The 20,852-nt window shown below is 40.9% G+C and overlaps 1 protein-coding gene across 6 annotated transcripts in view; it reads left to right on the top strand.

The window, feature by feature from the left end:
• Positions 1 to 20,852, top strand: part of LOC127237551 (protein arginine N-methyltransferase 9) — a 232,371-nt gene that overhangs the window by 66,334 nt on the left and 145,185 nt on the right. For 2 of the 6 annotated variants that reach the window (XM_051205909.1, XM_051205906.1), the window contains exon 2: positions 3,135 to 3,283. The exons of the other annotated variants lie outside the window; for them this stretch is intronic. In XM_051205909.1, the coding sequence (XP_051061866.1) occupies positions 3,264 to 3,283 (20 nt within the window). In that variant the 5' untranslated portion in view covers positions 3,135 to 3,263. The remainder of the gene's footprint in view (positions 1 to 3,134; positions 3,284 to 20,852) is intronic. 6 annotated transcript variants of the gene reach the window in all.

The following is a 20,852-nucleotide window of genomic DNA, read 5'->3' as shown; positions in this document are numbered from 1 at the left end:
AAAAGTAATTATGCGGTTGGGGGTAACCCCAATGTGAGGAGCTGTGTTAATGGGTTGCAACATTAGGAAGGTTGAGAACCACAGCTCTAGACTCTACTTGAGTTCATGAAGTTAGGGCAATGTTGCATGTAACAGGTGGTATGAATTGCAGGTTACTCAGATGAGGGTCTCATGACCCAGCCTCCCTTTCTGGGACAGATTTAAACAGTCAACAAGTCTGTCTGGTATTATCTTTGCAAGTGGGCACAGCTAAACTGTCCTTCAAGATGGCAGTTGTTTGGCTTGGAGGATAGTTCTGTCCAACAGCTTGCCCTGAGTGTGATGCTCTGAGTTCCATTCCCAGTACAGAAAAAGTATGTAAAGTTTGAGTATATGGCTGGAAACATAGTTCCATCAGTAGAATTGTGTCTAACATGTATTAGGTCTAAGCCTAGTGTAGCAGCCCATAGCTGTAATCCCAGAACTTGGGAGGTACAGGCAGGAGAACCATAAGGTGCCAGGTTCCAGGTTATGCTTAGCTACATAATGAGATAGGGTTTGAGATACAACCCTATCCTTTTTTTTTGTTTGTTTGTTTGTTTTTTGTTTTTTTTAAAAGCAAACAGGCTGGTAATTACTAGCATTCATTCAATAGTACTTAGTAACTGGCTTCCTATCTCTCCCCCACCCCCACATGAGGCAGGGTTTCTCTGTGTAGCCCTGGCTGTCCTGGAACTCACTCTGTAGACCAGGCTGGCTTTGAACTCACAGAAATCCACCTGCCTCTGCCTCCTGAAGGCTGAGATTGAAGGTGTATGCCACCAACACCTGTCTTAGCGGTTTTATTTATTTTTGTTGTTACCAGGGACCAAACCACACAGCCTTAAGCATTGTAGGAAAGAGTGCTCAACCACTGAATAATCTATTAACCTACAGAACAACTCTTGATCCAGTCATACACTATTTAGATATCTAGAATATTTGTCATATAATAGGATCTCCTTCATTATCCTTGTCTTTCTAGTAAACTGTTGTAATTTGGCTTCTGATATTAACTCTTATGTGTAAAGTTTGTTGTCTTGAAAGCTGGGATGTCTGAGCCTGCCTTCTTTCCATATTGCAGTGTCATGGAAATCAGCTGCAGGAGGATGAGACTCGCGTGGTGCTCAGTTGTCAATTCGAAGGCAATTGCTGCACTCCAGGTTAGGCTATAGCAATAGAGATCATCAGGAAGCGTCAGATTTAAAGATAATGGAGTTAGGATGGTTTATGACAAAACTTTCACAATACATGTCTCCTCAGTCCAGAGAGGGATCCCATGACAGACCAATACTGGATACCATCGAAGTCCAATTTAGTGAACCATTGAGTTTTATTGGGGTTACTTATAAGGACAGAAGTAACTTAAAGACAGGTGTGTCATCAAAACCCACCTCACCATGGATAATAGCTCACAGAGCTGGAATCTGGAACAGTCTGCAAGGCCTGTGGCAACCCAAAAGATTGGAGAGTGTCTTTTCAAGAGACTCTGTTCACTTCCAGGCAGCCTGGCTGGTATCTGTTTGTTCCAGGCAGCTTGTCTGATCTCAAGGGTCTTGTTTGAAGCTTGGCATGTCTGAGTGACTCTCATGAATAAACAATAGACATTATTGTTTATTCTCAGGAGGGAGGGACATAGTGGATCTGGTTAGTTTCAGGGATTTCCTGAAGCTATCTTGAGCAGTTTACCTTCTGTTTTAAAGAGCTTTCTCGCAGGATGGACTGTTTTCATCTTGGAGGAAATTTATAGCAAATAGTGAGTTTGTGGTTTGAGATCGAATGGTACCTTTATATCCTGTGACAGGAATGTGGCTGGGCAGTTGAGAACATTTTGAACTTTTTAAAGATTTTCAATTTCTGCCAACAAGATTCTGTGAGGATAGGAGCAAAATTCATGTTCATCTTTGAGTTTTAGTTCTGGTTTCTTGCACATTGATTGATGAGATGACTAGAGACTCGGTGCCTGACTGGTAGAGATAACCAGAAAGCAAGGTCTTAAGTAGGTACATACATGCAGGCAGTGGTGGTGCATGCCTTTGATCCCAGGACCTGGGAGACAGAGGCTGGTGAATTTCTGAGTTCAAGGCCAGCCTGGTCTACAGAGTGAGTTCCAGGACAGACTCCAAAGTTACACATAGATTCCCCTGTCTCAAAACACACAAACAAACAAACAAACAAAAAAACGAAAAACGAACAAAGTAGACATGTATATGTTGCATCACTAACACACATAGGTGATCCTGCACTAGGGAATGAATGAGAGGGTCGAGAACACTCCTGAATCACAGCTACCTGCAAAAAGCAGAGGCTAAGAACAGATGTTTACAGAAAGATCATACTGCCTTACTCTACACACACACACACACACACACACACACACATTTTTTTTTTTTTTTTTTTTTTTTTTGCATGTGCTTATTTGGTATCTTAGTCACAGTTCTATTGCTGTGAAGACATCATGACCAAGGCAATTCTTATAAGAGAAAGCATTTAGTTGGGGGCTGGCGTACAGTTTTAGAGGTTTAATCCATTATCATCATGGTGGGGAAGCACTGGAGCAGTAGCTGAGAGCCTCATCCTGATCTGCAGGAAGGGGGTGTAGGATAGACAGAGACAAACACTGAATTTTGCTTGGGCTTTTGAAACCTCAAAGCCCACCCACAGAGATATACTTCCTCCAACAACAACAAGGCCATACTTCCTAATCCTTCTCAAACAAGTGCTACTGCTTGATGACTAAGCATTCAAATATTTGAGTTTATGGGGGAACATTATTATTCAAACTACCACATTTGGCAAACAATACTTAAAAGTTATCAGTTTCAGGTCATCTTTCATTGTAGTTTTTGTTGTTTTGTTTTTGTTTTTTATTTTTTTAGACAGGGTCTCTCTGTGGCTTTGGCTTTGGAGGCTGTCCTGGAACTAGGTCAGTAGACCAGGCTGGTCTTAAACTCACAAGATTCCCCTGCCTCTGCCTCCCGAGTGCTAGGGTTAAAGGTGTATGTCATCAATGCCCAGCCCACTCCAGTTATAGTTTCATTTGTTGGAATCTTCAGCTAGAGTTGTGTATTCTTCACTCTAGTTTACTAATTTATATTTTTTTCATGTTTGTAAAGGAAACTTTTCAGTATACACTTTTCAAGTGGGCTGAAGAGCTTGATGCACTAAGTCGAATAGAAGACTTACTTGGCTGCTATGAGCAGGCCTTGGAACTATTTCCTGATGATGAAGTGATCTGCAATAGTATGGGAGAGCATCTCTTCAGGTTTGTAATGATGTCACTATTACTAAAGATTATGAAGAGAATCAGTCTAAAGCAAGTATAAAATATGCATTCAGGTCCTTTCTGAAGTCACAGAATATATTTTATGCCTCAGCAGTAAGTCATGTGTTTGCAGTCTGGGGTGTTCTAGTACACAGGATTTGTATTGGTGGTTGTATACTTAGCTACCAGCTCCCTGTGTTGCATCCGCAAACTCTAGACTCCCAGACTAAAAGCCATATGCAGCATAAGTCACATTGCTTATATAATCATTGAGAAACATTAAATCACTTACCAGTTAAAACATCAAAACCCCACGTAATAGTCAGAGGTCAGCCTTGTAAGTAGACTTCTCAAAGGGAACCAGTCAGGTCTGCCATGTGAACTCTATGCACACCAGTTTAAGCCATACACATTCCTGAGAAATTACAGAATTACAATAAAAGCATTGCTTTTGAATTTGAAGTAATGGAGGCAGAGCATGGTTCTGTCAGACTGGCAAGCTGCAATTTTTAATTTAAGAATTTAATAAATGAATTGTCATTTTTCGCATTCCTTCTAGTACTCTTACGAAGTTCCACACTGTTGATCAGCAGTCAGGAGGAAGTGAACTGAGACACTGGGCGGGGCCTAAGCATATAAGAGACCTTAAGCCCGCCTCCACAATGATTCCTTTCCTCCTAACAAAGACACACCTAATAGTGCCACTCCCTGTGAGCCTATAAGGGCCAGTTACATTTAAACTTGCACAATAATCAAGTTTTGTCTCCTATTTCCAAGGTCTCCTGTCTTGACTCAGGGCTATGTAGGGTCAGTGCTCTGGAGAAGGGAGTGTATACAATCTCTGCAGTTCTGACAAAGTAAACTTTGTTAAGTGAGCAATAGTCTTTCTTGTTTTACATTTTGCTCCAGCATGGCAAGGCGTGTTCACGTTAATACCATGTGTTTTCTACTGTGATGTGTGCTGTCAGTTGCAGAGCACACCTTTGTTACATTCAGGGTAACAAAGCAGGAACATGTATTGACCTTAAATATTTCTATTTTAAACTAAAACATGAGTGCCTACAATTTAACATAGCATGGCCCCTTTGTTAGTTGGCCCCATTTGCTTTAGTCATGCCTAGAATAAATAGCCAGGATTAAGTTTCTTTAGAATGGATGGTGACTAAAGGTGCTTGTAAAGGAACAAGTGAGAATTCTGTTTATTCTACTCTGTTGAATGTGTGGTCCAGAAATTACTGATTCATGACAGCCATGTATAGAATTTGATATTAGTAGAAATCCATGTCTCTGGTCAAGGAACTCATGGGTAAACTAAGTATGTATAGACCAGTTTGGATGCTGCTGAAGTCTGATGGTATGTGAAGCACATATTAGTTTGGGGCGGTGCCGTCAGCCAGTGATTAACTATTTTCAATAGTGACAGGGAGTTCTTCACAGTTTGAGAAGCAACATTGAGATGACTTGACAGTATTTCCCCTTAGTTCTTTATTTTTTTTGTCTGCTCATATTCAACTTAGTATAAGTTATGACACCCTCCGCTCCCACCCCCAGGACCTCTGAGATGCATAGGTAGGGATTTGGAAAAGAAGTTAGGAGAGTACCATACTCTAGAAAGAGAAAGTTTGCCAAGGAGATAGATTGCTCTGAGATCTGGGGTAGTAATGAAGGGTTCTCAGGCTGGGTTAGTGCCTGAACAGAGGCACTGTAATTGATCACATAGAGTTGAATGTATTGTCATTTCCCCCTCTAGAATGGGCTTTCGAGATGAGGCAGCTGGGTATTTTCATAAAGCAGTGAAGCTAAACCCTGACTTCAGTGATGCGAAGGAGAACTTTTACCTTGTTGCAAACTGGCTGGTGGAATGCTGGCACTTCATCATGCTTAACGACACCAAAAGGAATAGGATTTATAATGCAGCAATCCAGAAGGCAGTGTCCTCAGGGTCCAAGAGTGTTTTGGATATTGGCACAGGAACTGGAATACTGAGGTTTGTAATTATTGAATAAACAGTTTTGTAGATACCAAAGTTGTAACATTGCATATCAAAACAGCAGTTTTTCCTACTATTGTTAGAGTTACTCATGAACTATTCTCTCTCTCTCTCTCTCTCTCTCTCTCTCTCTCTCTCTCTCTCTCTCTCTCTCTCTCTCTCTCTCTCTGAAACAGAGTTTCTCTGTATAACATACCTGGCCATCCTGGAACTCAAGTTTTAGTCCAGGATGACCTCAAACTCACAGAGATCTGCCTTCCTCTGCCTCTTGAGGGCTGGGATTAAAGGCATATATTACCACCACCTTGTTTGATGCAGTTATTAGTATTGTACTTTTTACTATGATTTTACTTATCAAAAAAAGTTCAAGAAAACTAAGAAAACCATGGGTTACTTAAATTTTGTATAATGAATTTTAGAGTATTTTTTATATTAATATTCTAGTGGAATCTAGAAAGCTTATTAAGCAATCTTCTTGCTAGTTGTGTCATAATCGTGGATGCTGAGCCAGACATAATGTCACACTCCTTTAATCCCAGCACTCAGGAGGCAGAGGCAGGTGGATCTCTGTGACTTTGAGATCAGCCTGATCTACATAGTGAGTTGCAGGTCAGACAATGCTATGTAGAAAGACCCTGTCTCAAAAACAAACAAAACAAAATGTGTGGACATTATTTATATTAAACAAGCATACAACTATACTAGTGTATTTTTCTTTATTATTATTATTGGTTTTTTTGTTGTTGTTGATTTGTATTTTTTGTTTTGTTTTTTCTTTTTGAGACATATTTTCTTTCTATAACCCTGGCTGTCCTTGAACTCACTCTGTAGACCAGGCTGGCCTTGCACTCGCACAAATCTTCCTGCCTCTGCCTTCTGAGTGCTGAAATTAAAGCTATGCACCACTGTACCAAGCTTCATTTATTATTTTTTTAATCTTAATTTTTTTAAATCTTTTTTGAGATAGTGTATGTATCTTTGGCTGGCCAGGAATTTGCTCTGTGTGTGTGTGTGTGTGTGTGTGTGTGTGTGTGTGTGTGTGTGTGTGTGTAGAGCTTTGGCTGTTTTGGAACTTGTTCTGTAGACCAGGCTGGCCTTGAAGTCACCTGCCTCTGCCTTCTGGGATTAAAGATGTGCTCCATCTAGGGCTAGAGAGATGGCTCAGCTGTTTAGAGTACTGGCTGTTTTTGCAGAGGTCCTGAGTTCAATTGTCAGCAACCACATGGTGATTCACAACCACCTATAATGAGATCTGATGCCTATTGGAATATGTGCAGGCAGAACACTGTATACATAATAACAAACAAATCATTAAAAAAAAAAAAGGTGAGCTCTATTGCCATCTGGCTTAATTAGATTAGTGTGTGTGTGTGTGTGTGTGTGTTTGTGTGTGTGTGTGTGTGTGTGGTATTCTGTTTGTACACATGCCTATGCTCCACAGTATGCATGTGGAAGCTAGAAGTTAGCTCTGAGGAGTCAGTTTTCTCCTTCCACTGTGGGTTTCAGGAATTAAATTTGTGTTGTCAGACTTGAATGTCACATGCTTTTACCCATTGAGCTGTCTTGCTAGCTCTCATCTTTTAAATGCAGAACAAGTAATGGTTATATTGAAGAATGGAAAGATCCCATGTTTGAAGAATCATAATGTTACTAAAATTGGAAAGAGATACAGTGGATTTTTCTTCTTTTGCAGCATGTTTGCTAAAAAAGCTGGTGCACACTCAGTATACGCCTGTGAATTATCCAAGACCATGTATGAACTTGCCTGTGATGTAGTGGCCGCAAACAAGATGGAAATTGGGATTAAGCTCCTACATATGAAGTCACTTGATATAGAAATTCCCGAAACACATTCCTGAAAGGTGTGTTTATAACTCACCCAAAACGTGAAGATACATTTCCAGCTTCTTGTGTTAACAAAAGTATTCATGTCCTTTTTTTGTGATGGTACAGTTGTCAGCCAATTTAATAAGGTGCATGATTTTATAATAGCATGCTTTTTAAAAAATACCTAAAGAACTCAAGAAAAACTGAGAGTGAGGAATTTAACAAAAACCTTTCTTTAACACATCACAGAAACACTCATGCTTTCCTGTCCATAAAAGTAGATAGACTTCCTGTAAGTCATCAGTGTTAAATAACTATTTAAAGTGTGAAATATTCATGTCAGCAGACATCACGTTTGCATTACTATCCTTGATTAAAATGAAAGTGCCAGTTGACAGAGTATTCTGCTTTGTGTCCTTCAAATGTTGTAAGTACAGTTTTAGAGGCCTTATATTTTCATCTGCATCTCACTGTGTCAGGAGATCAGTGGAACATTAGAACTAGAAGGGATTTACAATCATCTGGCCCATCCTTTTAAAGAATCACCAATCCTACGTCTTTCTGTAATACTTGTTTTGTAATTGTGCTTGTGCTGTCTATCTTTAGCTTAGTTAAATGTAGTCTCCATGTAGAGAATTTTTTGGTGCTCTATTTGTTATTTGAACTCTGGTTTTTAAGTCTTCTTCCAGGTTTTTTGTTGTTGTTGCTTGTTTGTTTGTTTGTTTCAAGACAGGGTTTCTCTTTATATCCTTAGTTGTCCTGGAACTCACTCTGTAGATCAGGCTGGCCTTGAACTCACAGAGCTCTGCCTGCCCTTCACCCCCCACCCCAGTTGCTGGCATTAAAGGCATGCATCACTACTGCCCAGCTTTTTCTTCCATTTTTAATAATGTGTACATGGTACTTACACTTTTCAGTAGTCTTTGTTAGTGAAGAAGTTTATTAGATTGTTAATGTAGGTGCATACTCATTTTCTAAAAAACCAAACCAAACAACCTGTCTTAAGTAGGGTTTCTCCTGGCTGCAGCTGTCTGCCTGGGTTTTGTGTCCTCGTGTGACCTTTCCTCTGTGTGTGACTTGCTGCTAGTGTTTGCTTTTTCAGTAGGATACTAGTCCTGTTGAATTAGGACCTCATGTTGGTGACTTCATCTAACCTTAATTGCCTCTGAAGGGCTCTGTCTCCAAATGTAGGATTAGTTAGGTCTTCCACATAAGATTTGGAATGGCATGAAGCTAAGGTTACTTTAATTTGTATTTTGTTCACAGACTGCTTTTGAGTCAAGCAAAATAGATATTTCAGTTCAGATTCTTACTTGTTCATTTTTCTCCTAAGCAAATTTCTAGACTAAGTTGTAGGATTAGATAATTTGAGGTACTTTTTATATTCTAAGTGCATACAGTTGTGAGTATTGAGAGTTTTTTGTCTGTAAGTCCAATTGGGTCTAGGTATTGTGGAAGATACCCAGGTCAGTCCTATCCTTAAGATACCTACAGATGTAGAGAGGAATGTAAGGAATGGTCAGGAAATTTTTCTATATCTTTAGACTCTAGAAGTGAATTGTGCCAAGTGAAAGCTAAAGTAATTCAGAGAAGGGAAAGACTCTTTCTGAGTGTCTTTGAGTTTTCTAGAGTGAGTGAATGAATAAAAGTGTGTAACTCTATAAAGACTAGAGAAGAGTTAGAGGCGCAGTCAGATATGTGTAATATAGAAGGCAGAGATACAGTTTTTGGAAGGGAAGGTTCTTGTCCACATTAAATGTTATTTGCATATCAAAAATTATAACTGTTCTGGCAAGGTGGCTCTCTCCAATCCTTCCTTTTTTTTTTTTTTTTTTTTTTTTTTTTTTTTGTTTGTTTGTTTGTTTTCAAGACAGAGTTTCTTTGTGTATCCCTGGATGTCCTGAAACTCTTACCTTTAGACCTGGCTGGCCTCAAACTTGCAAAGATCTGCTTGCTTCTACCTCCCAAGTGCTGGGATTAAAGATATGTGCCACCACCACCAGCTTATTTTTTTAAATTAAATTATATCCTGAAGTGATATAGCTTTATACCTCTGTCTTCCTCTTTATACTTGTATTCTAAACATTAAGGTACATATATATTTATATATACACACAAAAAACAGTGAAAACCCTCTTTAAAGGAAAGATTCCTTGGTCTGTATGTATAGACATACACACACTTATTTTGCACATGTAATTGAATGACCTTTATTATATTTTCAGACCAAAGGAGAAAATGGGAATTGTGGACAGTATGGGAAAGTTATACCAGCAAGTGTTGTTATATTTGGGATGGCAGTAGGGTGTGCAGAGATACGAAGACATCATAGGTAAGTGGCTATAGGAATACTCTAAGCCTAGCAGTGGTGGTGCACACCTTTATTCCCAGCACTGGGTTGGTGTAGGGAGCAGAGGCAGGTGGATCTCTGAGTTTGAGGCCAGCCAGGTCTACAGAGCGAGTTCCAGGACAGCCAGGGCTACACAAAGAAACCCTGTCTCAGAAAGCACCCTCCAGCTCTGCCCCACCCCCCCAAAAAAACACTACTTCAAGACTTAGTCATGTTTGTAACGTTTTGTCTTACTAATTTTAAATGGAACTCTAGGATTAAAACTAGCTTTTTCTAAATGGAAATTTTTCATACAGCTTACTGTCATTTAATTCTGTGAGAAGTTTGTGTAGAAAAATATTAAGTGCAGATTGATTTTAATTGAAGTTCAAGTAAGGATTTCCAGTGTGAAGGTAAATTTTAGTATTGGTTTTCTTGGCATCATCACTAATGCAATGATTGGGCAGAATGCAATTTTAAATCATTCAAAGATGTTACCTTCCTGAGTAAAGATAACATAAAAATACAAATATTGATGAATAAAAGAAAGGAATAAAAATCACCCTGAACTGATCACCAGGAAATAGCTACTGCTCATCTTTGCTGTGAATTGTTCATCAATCTTTGTTTTATGTTACAGGGTGATATAGTAAAATGTGTAGAGGTTGGTAGGCACAGGAGACCAAACAGACAGGCCCCATTACCAAGTTTGTTGAATGAGAATGTATTGGTTGACTGTCAGCGCTCTATCTATCTGTCTGTCTGTCTGTCTGTCTGTCTGTCTGTCTGTCTGTCTATCTATCTCATCTATCTATCTATGCCTCTGTGTGTTAATTTAATTCATTAAAGAATGCCAATAATACAGCTGTGTGAGACAGTATCCTCAGCCACCCTTGTTATTCACTACTCCTGTTGTGGGTTCATTTCATGGCTTTGATGATCACTGCTATTCTTATTTTATTGGGTTATCCTCTTTGGTGAAGTATTTAAGTGTTTTGTCCATTTCTGTTTGTCTTCTATCAACTTGCCAGAATTCAAAAGTACATTTGAATATGAATCATTTGAAAGTTTCTAATTTTTATTTGTGCCTGTGTTTGTGTGGATGCCTGCCTTGTGTGTGTGATGTTTGTGGAGCACATAAGAGTGTGGTGTGTCCCCTGGAGCTGGAGTTACAGGTGTATGTGCTGAGAGTTAAAGTTAACTCAGGACCTTTGCAAGAATAGCGAGTGTGCTTAACAATGAACCCTCTTTCCATCCTACAGAATTAATTGTCCATTTTAATATGGACTTTGTCACCTTTTTCTTCATGTGGTTGTGTATGTATATAATATAAGAAATCTGTGCCTATGTGGTCTCATTTCATTTTTTTATATTTTGTCAACTATTAGATGCTGATTTTGATAATATAAAAATGATCTTTTACCTCTCTTTTTCCTAAACTTTTCCAAGGGTGGGTACTAAGGACGTTGCTGGTATCCGTTTGCCAGCAAATGTGAAATTTTAGAGCCCTGCCTATTCTTCTGTAGATACTGGAGAAGCAGTAGAACCTTATACAACTGAAAAGATGAGTCAGATCCCTGGAGGGTGTTTGCCTCTGACAGAGTGCTTTGAAATTATGAAAGTGGATTTCAACAGTCTTCAGGTAAAAACAAGAAGTTAATTCTTCCCCTCCCCTCAGACAGGGTTTCTCTGTGTAGCCCTGGCTGACCTGGAACTTACTTTGTAAACCAGGCTGGCCTGTAAATCTAGAGATCTCCTACCTCTGTGGTGTGCCACCTGGCCCTCAATTCTTTAAAGAAATTAAAGAATTTTCTAAATTGTTTCAGGTAATATATGAGGTCTAAATTTTTCTTGTCTTTCTTTCTTCCTTCCTTCCTCCCTTTCTTTTCTTCTCCTCCTCCTCCTTCTCCTTCTTCATGCTTTCTCTGTGTAGATATGTCCGGGAACTCAAGCTGTAGACTAGGCTAGCCTTGAACTCTGAGATCCACCTCCCTCTCGAGTGAGTGCTTGGATTAAAGGTGTATGCTGCTACCACCAGTACTGCCTAGCTATGTCTTAGGATTTGAATGTACACGAGGTTCTACTTATGAAGGAATGACTAGCAGCAAATTAATATTCTGTTTTGGAAATGTTCTTTTTAAGTGCTGGGAATAGCTCTCTAGTTTGAGAGTGCATGCTGTGCTGTGTGTTTTACATGAGGATCCACCTGACAGCAGAGGTGAGATAATGTGTGTTATTGAGATGAAACCGCTTGCACTAATACACTATGCCAAGTTATGATGTATGTAAATGCACAGACGAAAGGTCTGGCCTAGATTTTTATTTTCTCTTTGTAATGCTGTCTTCTCAAATGAGTGGTTTTCCTTAAAATGAACAATATATAAACTTAATAATATAAATTTAAATAAATTGAAGTTGTTAGAGCACTGTTTCTCATCCTGTGGGTTGTGACCCTTTGGAGGGATGTTAAACAAGCCTTGCACAGGGGTCACCTAAGACCATCAGAAAACTCAGATATTTACATTGTGATCCATACCAGTAGCAAAATTACTACTTGTTATGATGTAGCAAGGAAAAGAGTTTTATGGTGGTGGTCACCACAACATAAAGAGCTGTATTAAAGGGTTGTAGCATAAGGAAGGTTGAGAACCATTGTGTTAGGGCAATGGCATCCCGTTCCATCCAGGGTTGAAGAGTTTAGTGAGACACAGAATATTTAGGTCTTGGTTAAAGTGCCCACCAAACCCAAGAAGTGTCCAATAAAACCCCCTTCCTAGTGTCTTGAAAGAATAATGTCCATGGCACATGTTTTAAGTGCTCCTTTTGTGGCATAGAGGTTGTGATAGACTGGGGGAAGGTTATTTTAACATGAAATTTTAAAAATGTAAGCCAGGTGCTAGTGGCGTACGCTTTTAGTCTCAGCACTAGGGGAGGCCAGCCTGGTCTACAGAGCTAGTTCCAGGACAGGCTCCAAAACAGAGAAACCCTGTCTCGAAAAACCAAAGAGAGAGAGAGGAGAGAGGAGGGAGAGAGAGAGAGAGACAGAGAGAGAGAGAGACAGAGAGAGACAGAGAGATTTAAGAATGTAAGCTTCCTCTTTAACTTAACTTTTTTGGGGATGATGAGCAGCTGTTTAAGTTTGGTTTTGCTATGTTAAGCATTCCTGACCAGACATCACGTTCCAGAGAGTAGTGGAAATGTAGCTATTAAGTACCCCACAACTGTTCTTTTATTTATTTTAATAGTTTTTATTTGACTTTTTTTCTTACAGCACACACACCCTGTAAAGGTTTTAGTTTTAGAAACAGTGTCTGTGTTAAACTCTTTGAAGGGGCACAGGGCAGAAATGGAAAGACCCTGGTGTTACCTTCTGAGAGGTTACCTCTTCCCCACATCATGTGTGTGAAGGTGTGTTGCAGCTTGCTCTTTCCCTGTGTGTGCATTTGCACATACACACACTTTTCTAGTGTAAAATGACCCCATCGCTTTGCTGTGTCACTGGTATTTTTTCCTTCACCAGTGGTGTGTGTGTGTGTGTGTGTGTGTGTGTGTGTGTGTGTGTGTGTGTGCGCGCGCGCGCGCACTTTTGCTGTATGTTTAATAGATGCATGATATCCTGTGATTCCCTAGCTGGGCAGGGCAGGACTGTGAACCATGAGGATGGGCTGTGGATGTGATATTGAGGGAAATATATATTCAATTTATAAAGCTGTCTCATTCTTTTTTATTATTTAAAAAAACTTTTGGCTCCTTACTATTTTCCTAAACTCTGTTTTCTTACCCATTCTACATTTCTTTTCAGGAATTAAAGAGTCTTGCAGCTAAAGAGCCTTGTCCTCTTAGTGTTCCTGCTGTTAAAGAAGGCACGTTGGATGCTGTCATGGTCTGGTTTGTTCTGCAGCTGGATGATGAACACAGTCTGTCCACAAGTCCTGGGGAGGAAACCTGTTGGGAACAGGCTGTTTACCCAGTGCAGGCCCTTTCAGGTAAGTATTCTCACATTAAGAAAAAAATTAGGGACCGGAGAGACAGCTTAGTGGGTAAGAGTGCTGGCTGCTCTTCCAGAGGACCTGAGTTCAATTCCCAGCACCCACATGACAGATAAGAAACATCTACACCCGTAGTCCCATGGCATCCGAAGGCCTCTTCTGATGTGCAGACATATATGCAGACAAAACAGCCATATACATTTTAAAAACTTTATCAATAAATCTTAAATTCTTTTAGATCAAACCTCTCCTCACCAACCAATCAAACAAACAAAATTTGTTGCTTTAATATAAGTAATCGAGTCAGTGACCAAAAAGAAAAAAAAAATACTTTGGAGTTGAAGTTTTCAGGAAAAGGGTATTACTTAAATATTTCAGAATTTCTTTGTTCAAAAGTAAATTTAAGTAAGCAATATGTGGTTAAGAGAGATTAAAGCTAGCTGAAGTGGTGCACACCAGTAATCACACAACTGTGGGGGCAGGCACATCTCTGGGAGGTCAAGGCCTGTCTGGTCTATATTGAGGTCTAGGCCAAACCTTGACTACACACTGAGTGAGACTCAGTCTCAAAAAATAGTTAAGAGAGATTCAGTCATTACTCTGGAAAGTGGGAGAGAGGGGCTGAGAGTTCCTGGGGGTTGAGAGTGAGTATGATCAAGATGTGGTGTTTATGGTATGAAATTGTCAAAAGAGACAAGAAAAGATATTCTGTTAAAAAACAAAACTGCTGTGTGCAGTATCACACACCTTAATCCCAGCATTCTGGAAGGGCCAGGCCAGCCAGGTTTACATAGTGAGACCCTGTCTCTAAATAAATACATTAAAATTAAAAGTTATTCTGTTTCATGGTCCTTAGCTGTAACTCTCACTAATCCAGTTTCAAGTTAGTTATCAGTAGATAAATGAAACATTGCTTTGAAAAAAGAAAAACAGAAATGAAACACGTGACAAATTTGCCGTCAACCTTGCTAAGAAATGCTAATGTTCTAATTTTAGTGTGCTTCTTAAATGAGTACTGCTTGGTTTTCTTCTGACGAAAAGGGGTTAGAAAAGTATTAAGTATGTGGTACTTAAGCCATGGAGATCCTGATGACATATGTAGAGCCCAAGCCCTAAGAATGTGTATTGTAGGGCTGGAGAAACTCAGTGGGTAAATGTGCTTGCTTCTAGTCCTAATGACTTGAGTTTGGTTTCTGGAACCCACATACTGAAGGAGAGAACTGACTCCCCCAAGTTGTCCTCTGCTCTACACACATGTCCTGGCATGTACATACACCCTTCAGTAAAGCAATTCAGAAATTAAAATATATATATAGTCCTAGAAGTACAAAATCTTGCAGTTTTAAGAGAATTTTGAGATCTGTAAACTTCCTGGGGAAAGCTAATCTTAAAGATATTTTCTATCTAGGAAAAGGAAACTGTTTATAGCAGTTTGATGGTTTTTCATGTTTTTAGCAGTTAGTTCTATGGAAAACTCTACCCATTTAAAACAGGATGGAAGTACATGCCTGTGTGGTCTCTTTATCAGGGACCTGATTCGCAAGGCTAGGGATCTTTGTAATCTGTAGTCTGGAGATTTGGATTGTGGTTCTCTTAGTGAATAACTTTGCTGGCAAAGATCTTAGAGCTTTTATTGTGTCCTATCTGAAAATAGGACAATGCTGTCTACCCTAGAGTGTTGTAGGAATGATAAGATATGTAAATAAAAGTTCTTGGCTCTCAGCAAGTTCCATTTTAAAATCTGTATTCATTTAATTTTATTTATTTTCCTATGGTAATTTAAATGTCCCTTGGAGAATTCTCAGAGGAAGGCCATTTTAAATGCTTAAACATAACAACCCAAACAATTTGTTTTTTTTTTTTTTTTAGTTAAGTTTTTGTTTGTGTTGCTGTGTTAGATGTTTTGGGGGGGGGAGTGCGCTTGCCATTGCATGCATATGGTAAGAGGAAAACTGGCTCCTTCTACCTTTACTTGCTTTCTAGGCATTGAACTCAGGGAATTAGGGTTATGAAGCAAAATGTATGGGCTGAAGCAATCTTTCTGCCTCAGTTCCCCCATCTGGTACAGATTGAATTTTCGTCTGGTTATAGGACTGAAGAGAAGGATGACAGCTGTACACGGGCAGCTTAGAAAGGCCATGTGAAAACTCAGAAAGGGGTTTGGTATAGTACTTCCTGCAGGACTTAGCTTTCCCTTAAACACAGTTTATACTAAACATCCATCCCAAGTCTACCTGAGGCTGTGCCTGGAGTTTTGAAGTCGGCTGGCTCTGTCCTGTAAATGATAGCACCTGCCCTGTGGATCCTAAAGGCAAACTTCTCACCTAAAAATCGTAGCATATCTGATGGTCACATTGTCATCTGCCCAGACTTTATGCTGTATTCACCCCTTACCTTCCTAACCCTGCCCCAACACAATTGACAACTGCAGTTTCCATAGGAAGGGCTCAGGGCTCTCCTACTGCCTCATGAGGAAAGGCCTGATGCTAACACCAGTATTCATTATTGTGTATTTAAATATGTGTGTATGTCTCTCTCTCTCTCTCTCTCTCTCTCTCTCTGTGTGTGTGTGTGTGTGTGTGTGTGTGTGAGTGTGTCCCCATGGCTTGTGGGAGTTAAAACTCCTCTTAAATCGTATGGGTCCTGGTGACCCCATTCTGGTTATTAGGCCCAACATCAAGTGTCTAAGTGTCTTTACCCAGCAACCCTGCAATCTTAACATTTGGGTCATGGTCCCCTGGGAGGAGAAACAACACTTTCACAGGAGTTGGTCTGTCGAGATTATCACAAGACTCAAATATTTATATTACGACTCATAATAGCAGCAAAATTACAGTAATGAGGTAGCAATGAGAAGAATATTGTAGTGGGGGACAGCATAACATGAGGAAATGTATTAAAGATTCGCAGCATAGGGAGGTTGAGAATCACTGCACTAAGCCCTCTCATCAGCAACCCCCTGACCTTTTAATTATCTTTAAGGGACATTTACATATACACACTTGCATTTTAATTGTGGATACCTAATATAAAAACATTTAAAAATCAGTTCATGGTATTAAAGATGTAATGACAAGTTTAAATGGGCACAGGGCTTGTGAGAAATTGAAAAACCAAAGTATATATTCCTGAGGAGGGGTCATGGATCTGAAGGATTAGCAAATAGGATGCTACCCCCTCAAAAATTCATATTTTCGTTCAGTCTGATCCTGAAATGTAACATCAATGAGAATATTGGATTATTTTTTTCTTTTTGAACTCAAGGAAAATTTTATTGCATTTAAAAAATGAGCACCCAATGTCAGGGAATAGAGAAGGGGATGGGGGACACACATTCCCTTTACACATGGGGATGATACACAGGACAGACATACTGCCACAGGGCAAGAAAGAAGGAGAGCTTGGAGAGGGAGTAAGAATGTGAGGGGCAGCATACAGATCAGGAACAGAAAGAAAAGAAAAGTGACATTTTCTGAGTATTTCAGGAAAGTGTGAAGACACATGAAACGGTGTGGCTTCTCCGTACAGCAAACCTAGAATTGTGGCTTTGACCATGAAAAGAAGGTTAGGAGCAGCCTAGTAACAGGGATATTTAAATACTTGTGCATGAGGAGATGTCAGTGCAGGGAGAGGAGCATTTGCCTCAGGCCCTGCAGTCAGTGCCACCAGCTGAGCCCAGCACCAGGCTGTACCTGATACTCTGAAAACCAGAGCAAAATCACCTGGGCCTCTCTGAAGTTGACTCTTGGCATGGATTGGGGAGGAGCCATAGGCAAAGAACTCAAAAGAGTATGATGTCATCTGGCTCTCTGTGATTGGTCCATGGTTCGGCTACCTCACAAGGAGCCATTGTGAGGATTGAGAGTGGCCACCCATATAAGGCACCAGCTGGGCTTGGATCTTGTCCTTTCGTTGCCCTGAAGCGGTTGGTTGGCTGCAGAGGATTCCCTCAAGACTTTGGTCGTGAGAACTTCAGTTTTATTGTCCGTCTTAGACACTGAACATCTGTGATCACCACTGACCTGAACATTGTGAGTGTGCTGACCAGTGGGTATGGTTTGGTCCTAAATGTGGACTTCTTGCTTGTTTTAAATTTAGTTTGTACCCCTGCTTGAGTTCATTTTATAGAAACCATTTTCTATTATACTCTACTCATTTACCTTTGACATTTTGCACATTGCTTTATTTCTTTACCTTAACTTTTGTTAGTCTATATTAGCTATGAAAGATAAGGAATCTGATTTTGCCATGGGCTTGGAGCACACACACCTGCTCTGCTGCTTCCCTCAGCCTTTCCCTGTGGTTATAAATTCCCCTGCCATCTTAAGAGTCTTCTCCTGCCCTCCATGCCACTCCTGACACAAAACAGCACTGGGGAATCAAGAGGGACAAGTTTCCCCACGGCCTTGCAATGTCACAGACATATTGTCATCCTTTGGATGCCCATGAATATGAGTGTAAGCAACAGAAATTGTATCATGAGTGTAGAGATGAAGAGGTTTGCAGTAATTGCAGTCATTAAAGAATTGGAGGGTGTGAGTGACAAGCATCTTGAAGGAGCCTGTGTGTTCACTCTCCATCTAGTCCATAACCATGTCTCTAACCCTGGCTGCCCAAAGCTGACTGGGTCCATCCTTGTTACTGCTGCTGCTAAAGTCCAAATGTGGTCCTCACGGTGGGAATGGGCCACGTTTCATGTCATCTCAAATCTCTGAGTTCTTGGTCTCTAGCGGGGTGTGATCAGGAGGTTGTAAACCCCCATGGTGATGAAACTCAACAGGGGGAACTTGTCATTAGAGACAAAGAGACCTGCCAAGGCCATGTAAGCAGCTGCTTAGGATCCATCTTCCCAAGTCCCCAGACATGGTTTTCCATGACCCCTGAGAGACTGAGCCAAAGAAAAAGCTGGGTAGCACCCACATGTGGCTACTTCTCAGGAAATTGGTCATGACAGAGAGGACACTAATGGAGGCCTTGGAAATAGAAAGTGAGGAATTTGGGGGTTTTCTTTGTTTTTGGTTGAGGATAGCTGTGATTGGCTGATTTCCTTCCATGACCTCACAGGAGCCATAGTGTGAGGGTTGCAGACTCCACCCACATGAGGCCCTGGCTGAAGCTGAGGCTTCTCACTCTGCAGAGAGGCTATTGCTTGGTTGCTGCAGAGCTGTTGGATTCAGACATTGGTTCACATTAACTTTGATGTTACTGAACTCAGAAACAGACACTGTTCTTCTGCTTTCACATTCAAAGAGTGAGTTTGTTTCCTGGTTTGTTGGTGATGATTGACATCTAGTTGATTCTTGGTTTAATTAGTGTTTCTCATTCAACTTCATTTTATTAGCTCTATATTTCTGCTTTTTAGCATTATTCTTTGAGTTTTAAATTTAATATTTCTGGTTTTAAAGGGTTTGATTCTATGGACAAGCTGTAGAAACAAGATACATCATCACCATGTGAACGTCTATTACATCTATTCTGTTGTGTTTCACATTTCAATAAATACTATCATGTCTTGCTTGGGGTGACACAGGATTGTCAGACTTCTTGATCCTTTCAGATCACCATGTCTTTCATTTGATCTTTGGCTCACATGTAAGTGACCACTTATTTCAACTCTGATCTTTCTTATGCTTTCTTTCTCATAATTGCTTTGGGGTTTGGGTTGGTGGTTTTATTTATTTATTTATTTATTTTATCCCCTGACCACAAGATTATCATTAGGATGTTTGAAGTTACTATGATTTTCATGAAGCAGAAATTAGATTCATAAACCTCTCTCCTAGACCTGGTTTTGTCTTTTTACTTGTAGCATCTTGTGGTGGCCCCATCCCCCGCCTGTCACGGTGGTGAACATGGAGGAAGGATTTCCATTAATGAATCTCTGGGATGGAGATTTAGCAACACCATCCAGAGAAACTGGATCCAGGCTGTCTATCTCCACCATTGTAGATGCTATGTGTTGCTTAGGCCCCATGGCTGAAGAAACCCTGGGACTCATAGGAACAAATAGGCTTAATGATGCCCTGGCAAAACCCAATATGATCAATGGGAGAAAAAGTGGTGGTAACATCTTTGGTGCAATGTGGCCCCTCCCAAAGAGCCATACTCTCAAGAGTCTCACAGGTCCTCCCACCCACCATCCCACCCTAAGGAGGGCGGGGAGTGAACCCTCTTTGCCCACATTCCTGGCACCTGAAGACAGCAAAGGGCAAGAGGTGAATGAAGGGAGAAATAGCAAGAGCTCCTCTAGGTCCAGCTCTCCAGACTTATACAAGCTGCTGGATATCAGCTGGCCTTGGAATTCTGTTCCATGTTTTTCTCCTGTGCCAGCCTATAACATCGATAAAAATGCAGAGGACACAGAGAGTATACCCTCATCTGGTGCCAGTGACACATCGGAGGACTCCCTCTCCTGGCTGGATAACACAACTTATTATAACTCAGCTCCCCGTGATGCTGAGGATGCTGAGAGTGAGGAGACGGGCAGCACCACCACGCTAAGTATCATATCCCTGGATGTGCTGTGGTTCCTGGAAGACACCGGAAGCACAGGCACTCCAGGAATACCACAGCATGATGCTGAGGTCACTGCAACCATCAGCACATCTACAGACCTGAAGGAAACTGATCCACAGCGCAGTGAGAGAACACATGATACTGTTGACTCCCTGGACTCTCCCCAGTGTGAGAACACTGAATTTGAAAACATGGACGAAATAACAGTTGAAGAATCACCACCAATCTCTAGCAAGGACCAGTCCCAGGAAGACGCCACACCCTCCAGGAAGAAGCACAGAAGGGGCTGGAAAGGGGTGAGGAGGCGGATTAGTCACCTGTTTTCCAGCTTATTCTGTTGCCTCCTCATCCCAAAGACAGGAGACACAATCCCCAGGTAAGGGACAGCAAGGCATGGGAAATGGATTCCCAAGGAAACAGAGTAGGCATGGCCAGTGACTTTGCCTTGTCTGTTTGATCTTTGAATTGCACGGCCCTTTGCCATTGATTGATATTCTGCAGCTGTGTATAGGACATGAATGCTAAGATGAGTGTGAGCCCTAGGAGGAGCTTTCCCACTCTACCCCTTTAGGTGGATCCTGGGGAAGTTGATCCTGAAGCAGATAAGTAAAGGATGAAACCAGGGGGAGTGGAGGGAAGAGGAGGGGAGTTGGGCTTGAGGACTGGGAAACAGGTTAAGGGGAGAGGAGTCTTGTGCAGAACTATGAGATAGCAGTGTAGCTCTGTATTATGTCCTGCTGATGTCAGAGTCGCTAACCGAGTCCTTTGCTTGTGTCTCCTTTCAAGGTCTGAAGAACAAGCCTGGGCCTATGGTTCCTAAGCCATGGGACTCAGTTCAGCCTGGTGTGGCTACCAGCCACAGAAGGGAGCCAGGCCAGAACCCAATAGAGCTGTGTACCTCAAATATGTTGTTCCCTA

This window comes from Phodopus roborovskii, unplaced genomic scaffold, assembly GCF_943737965.1.
Source record: "Phodopus roborovskii unplaced genomic scaffold, PHOROB, whole genome shotgun sequence".
In the NCBI taxonomy this organism is placed as follows: Eukaryota; Metazoa; Chordata; class Mammalia; order Rodentia; family Cricetidae; genus Phodopus; species Phodopus roborovskii.
The sequence above is the reverse complement of the archived record's forward strand: the minus strand, read 5'-3'. Positions and strand labels throughout refer to the sequence as shown.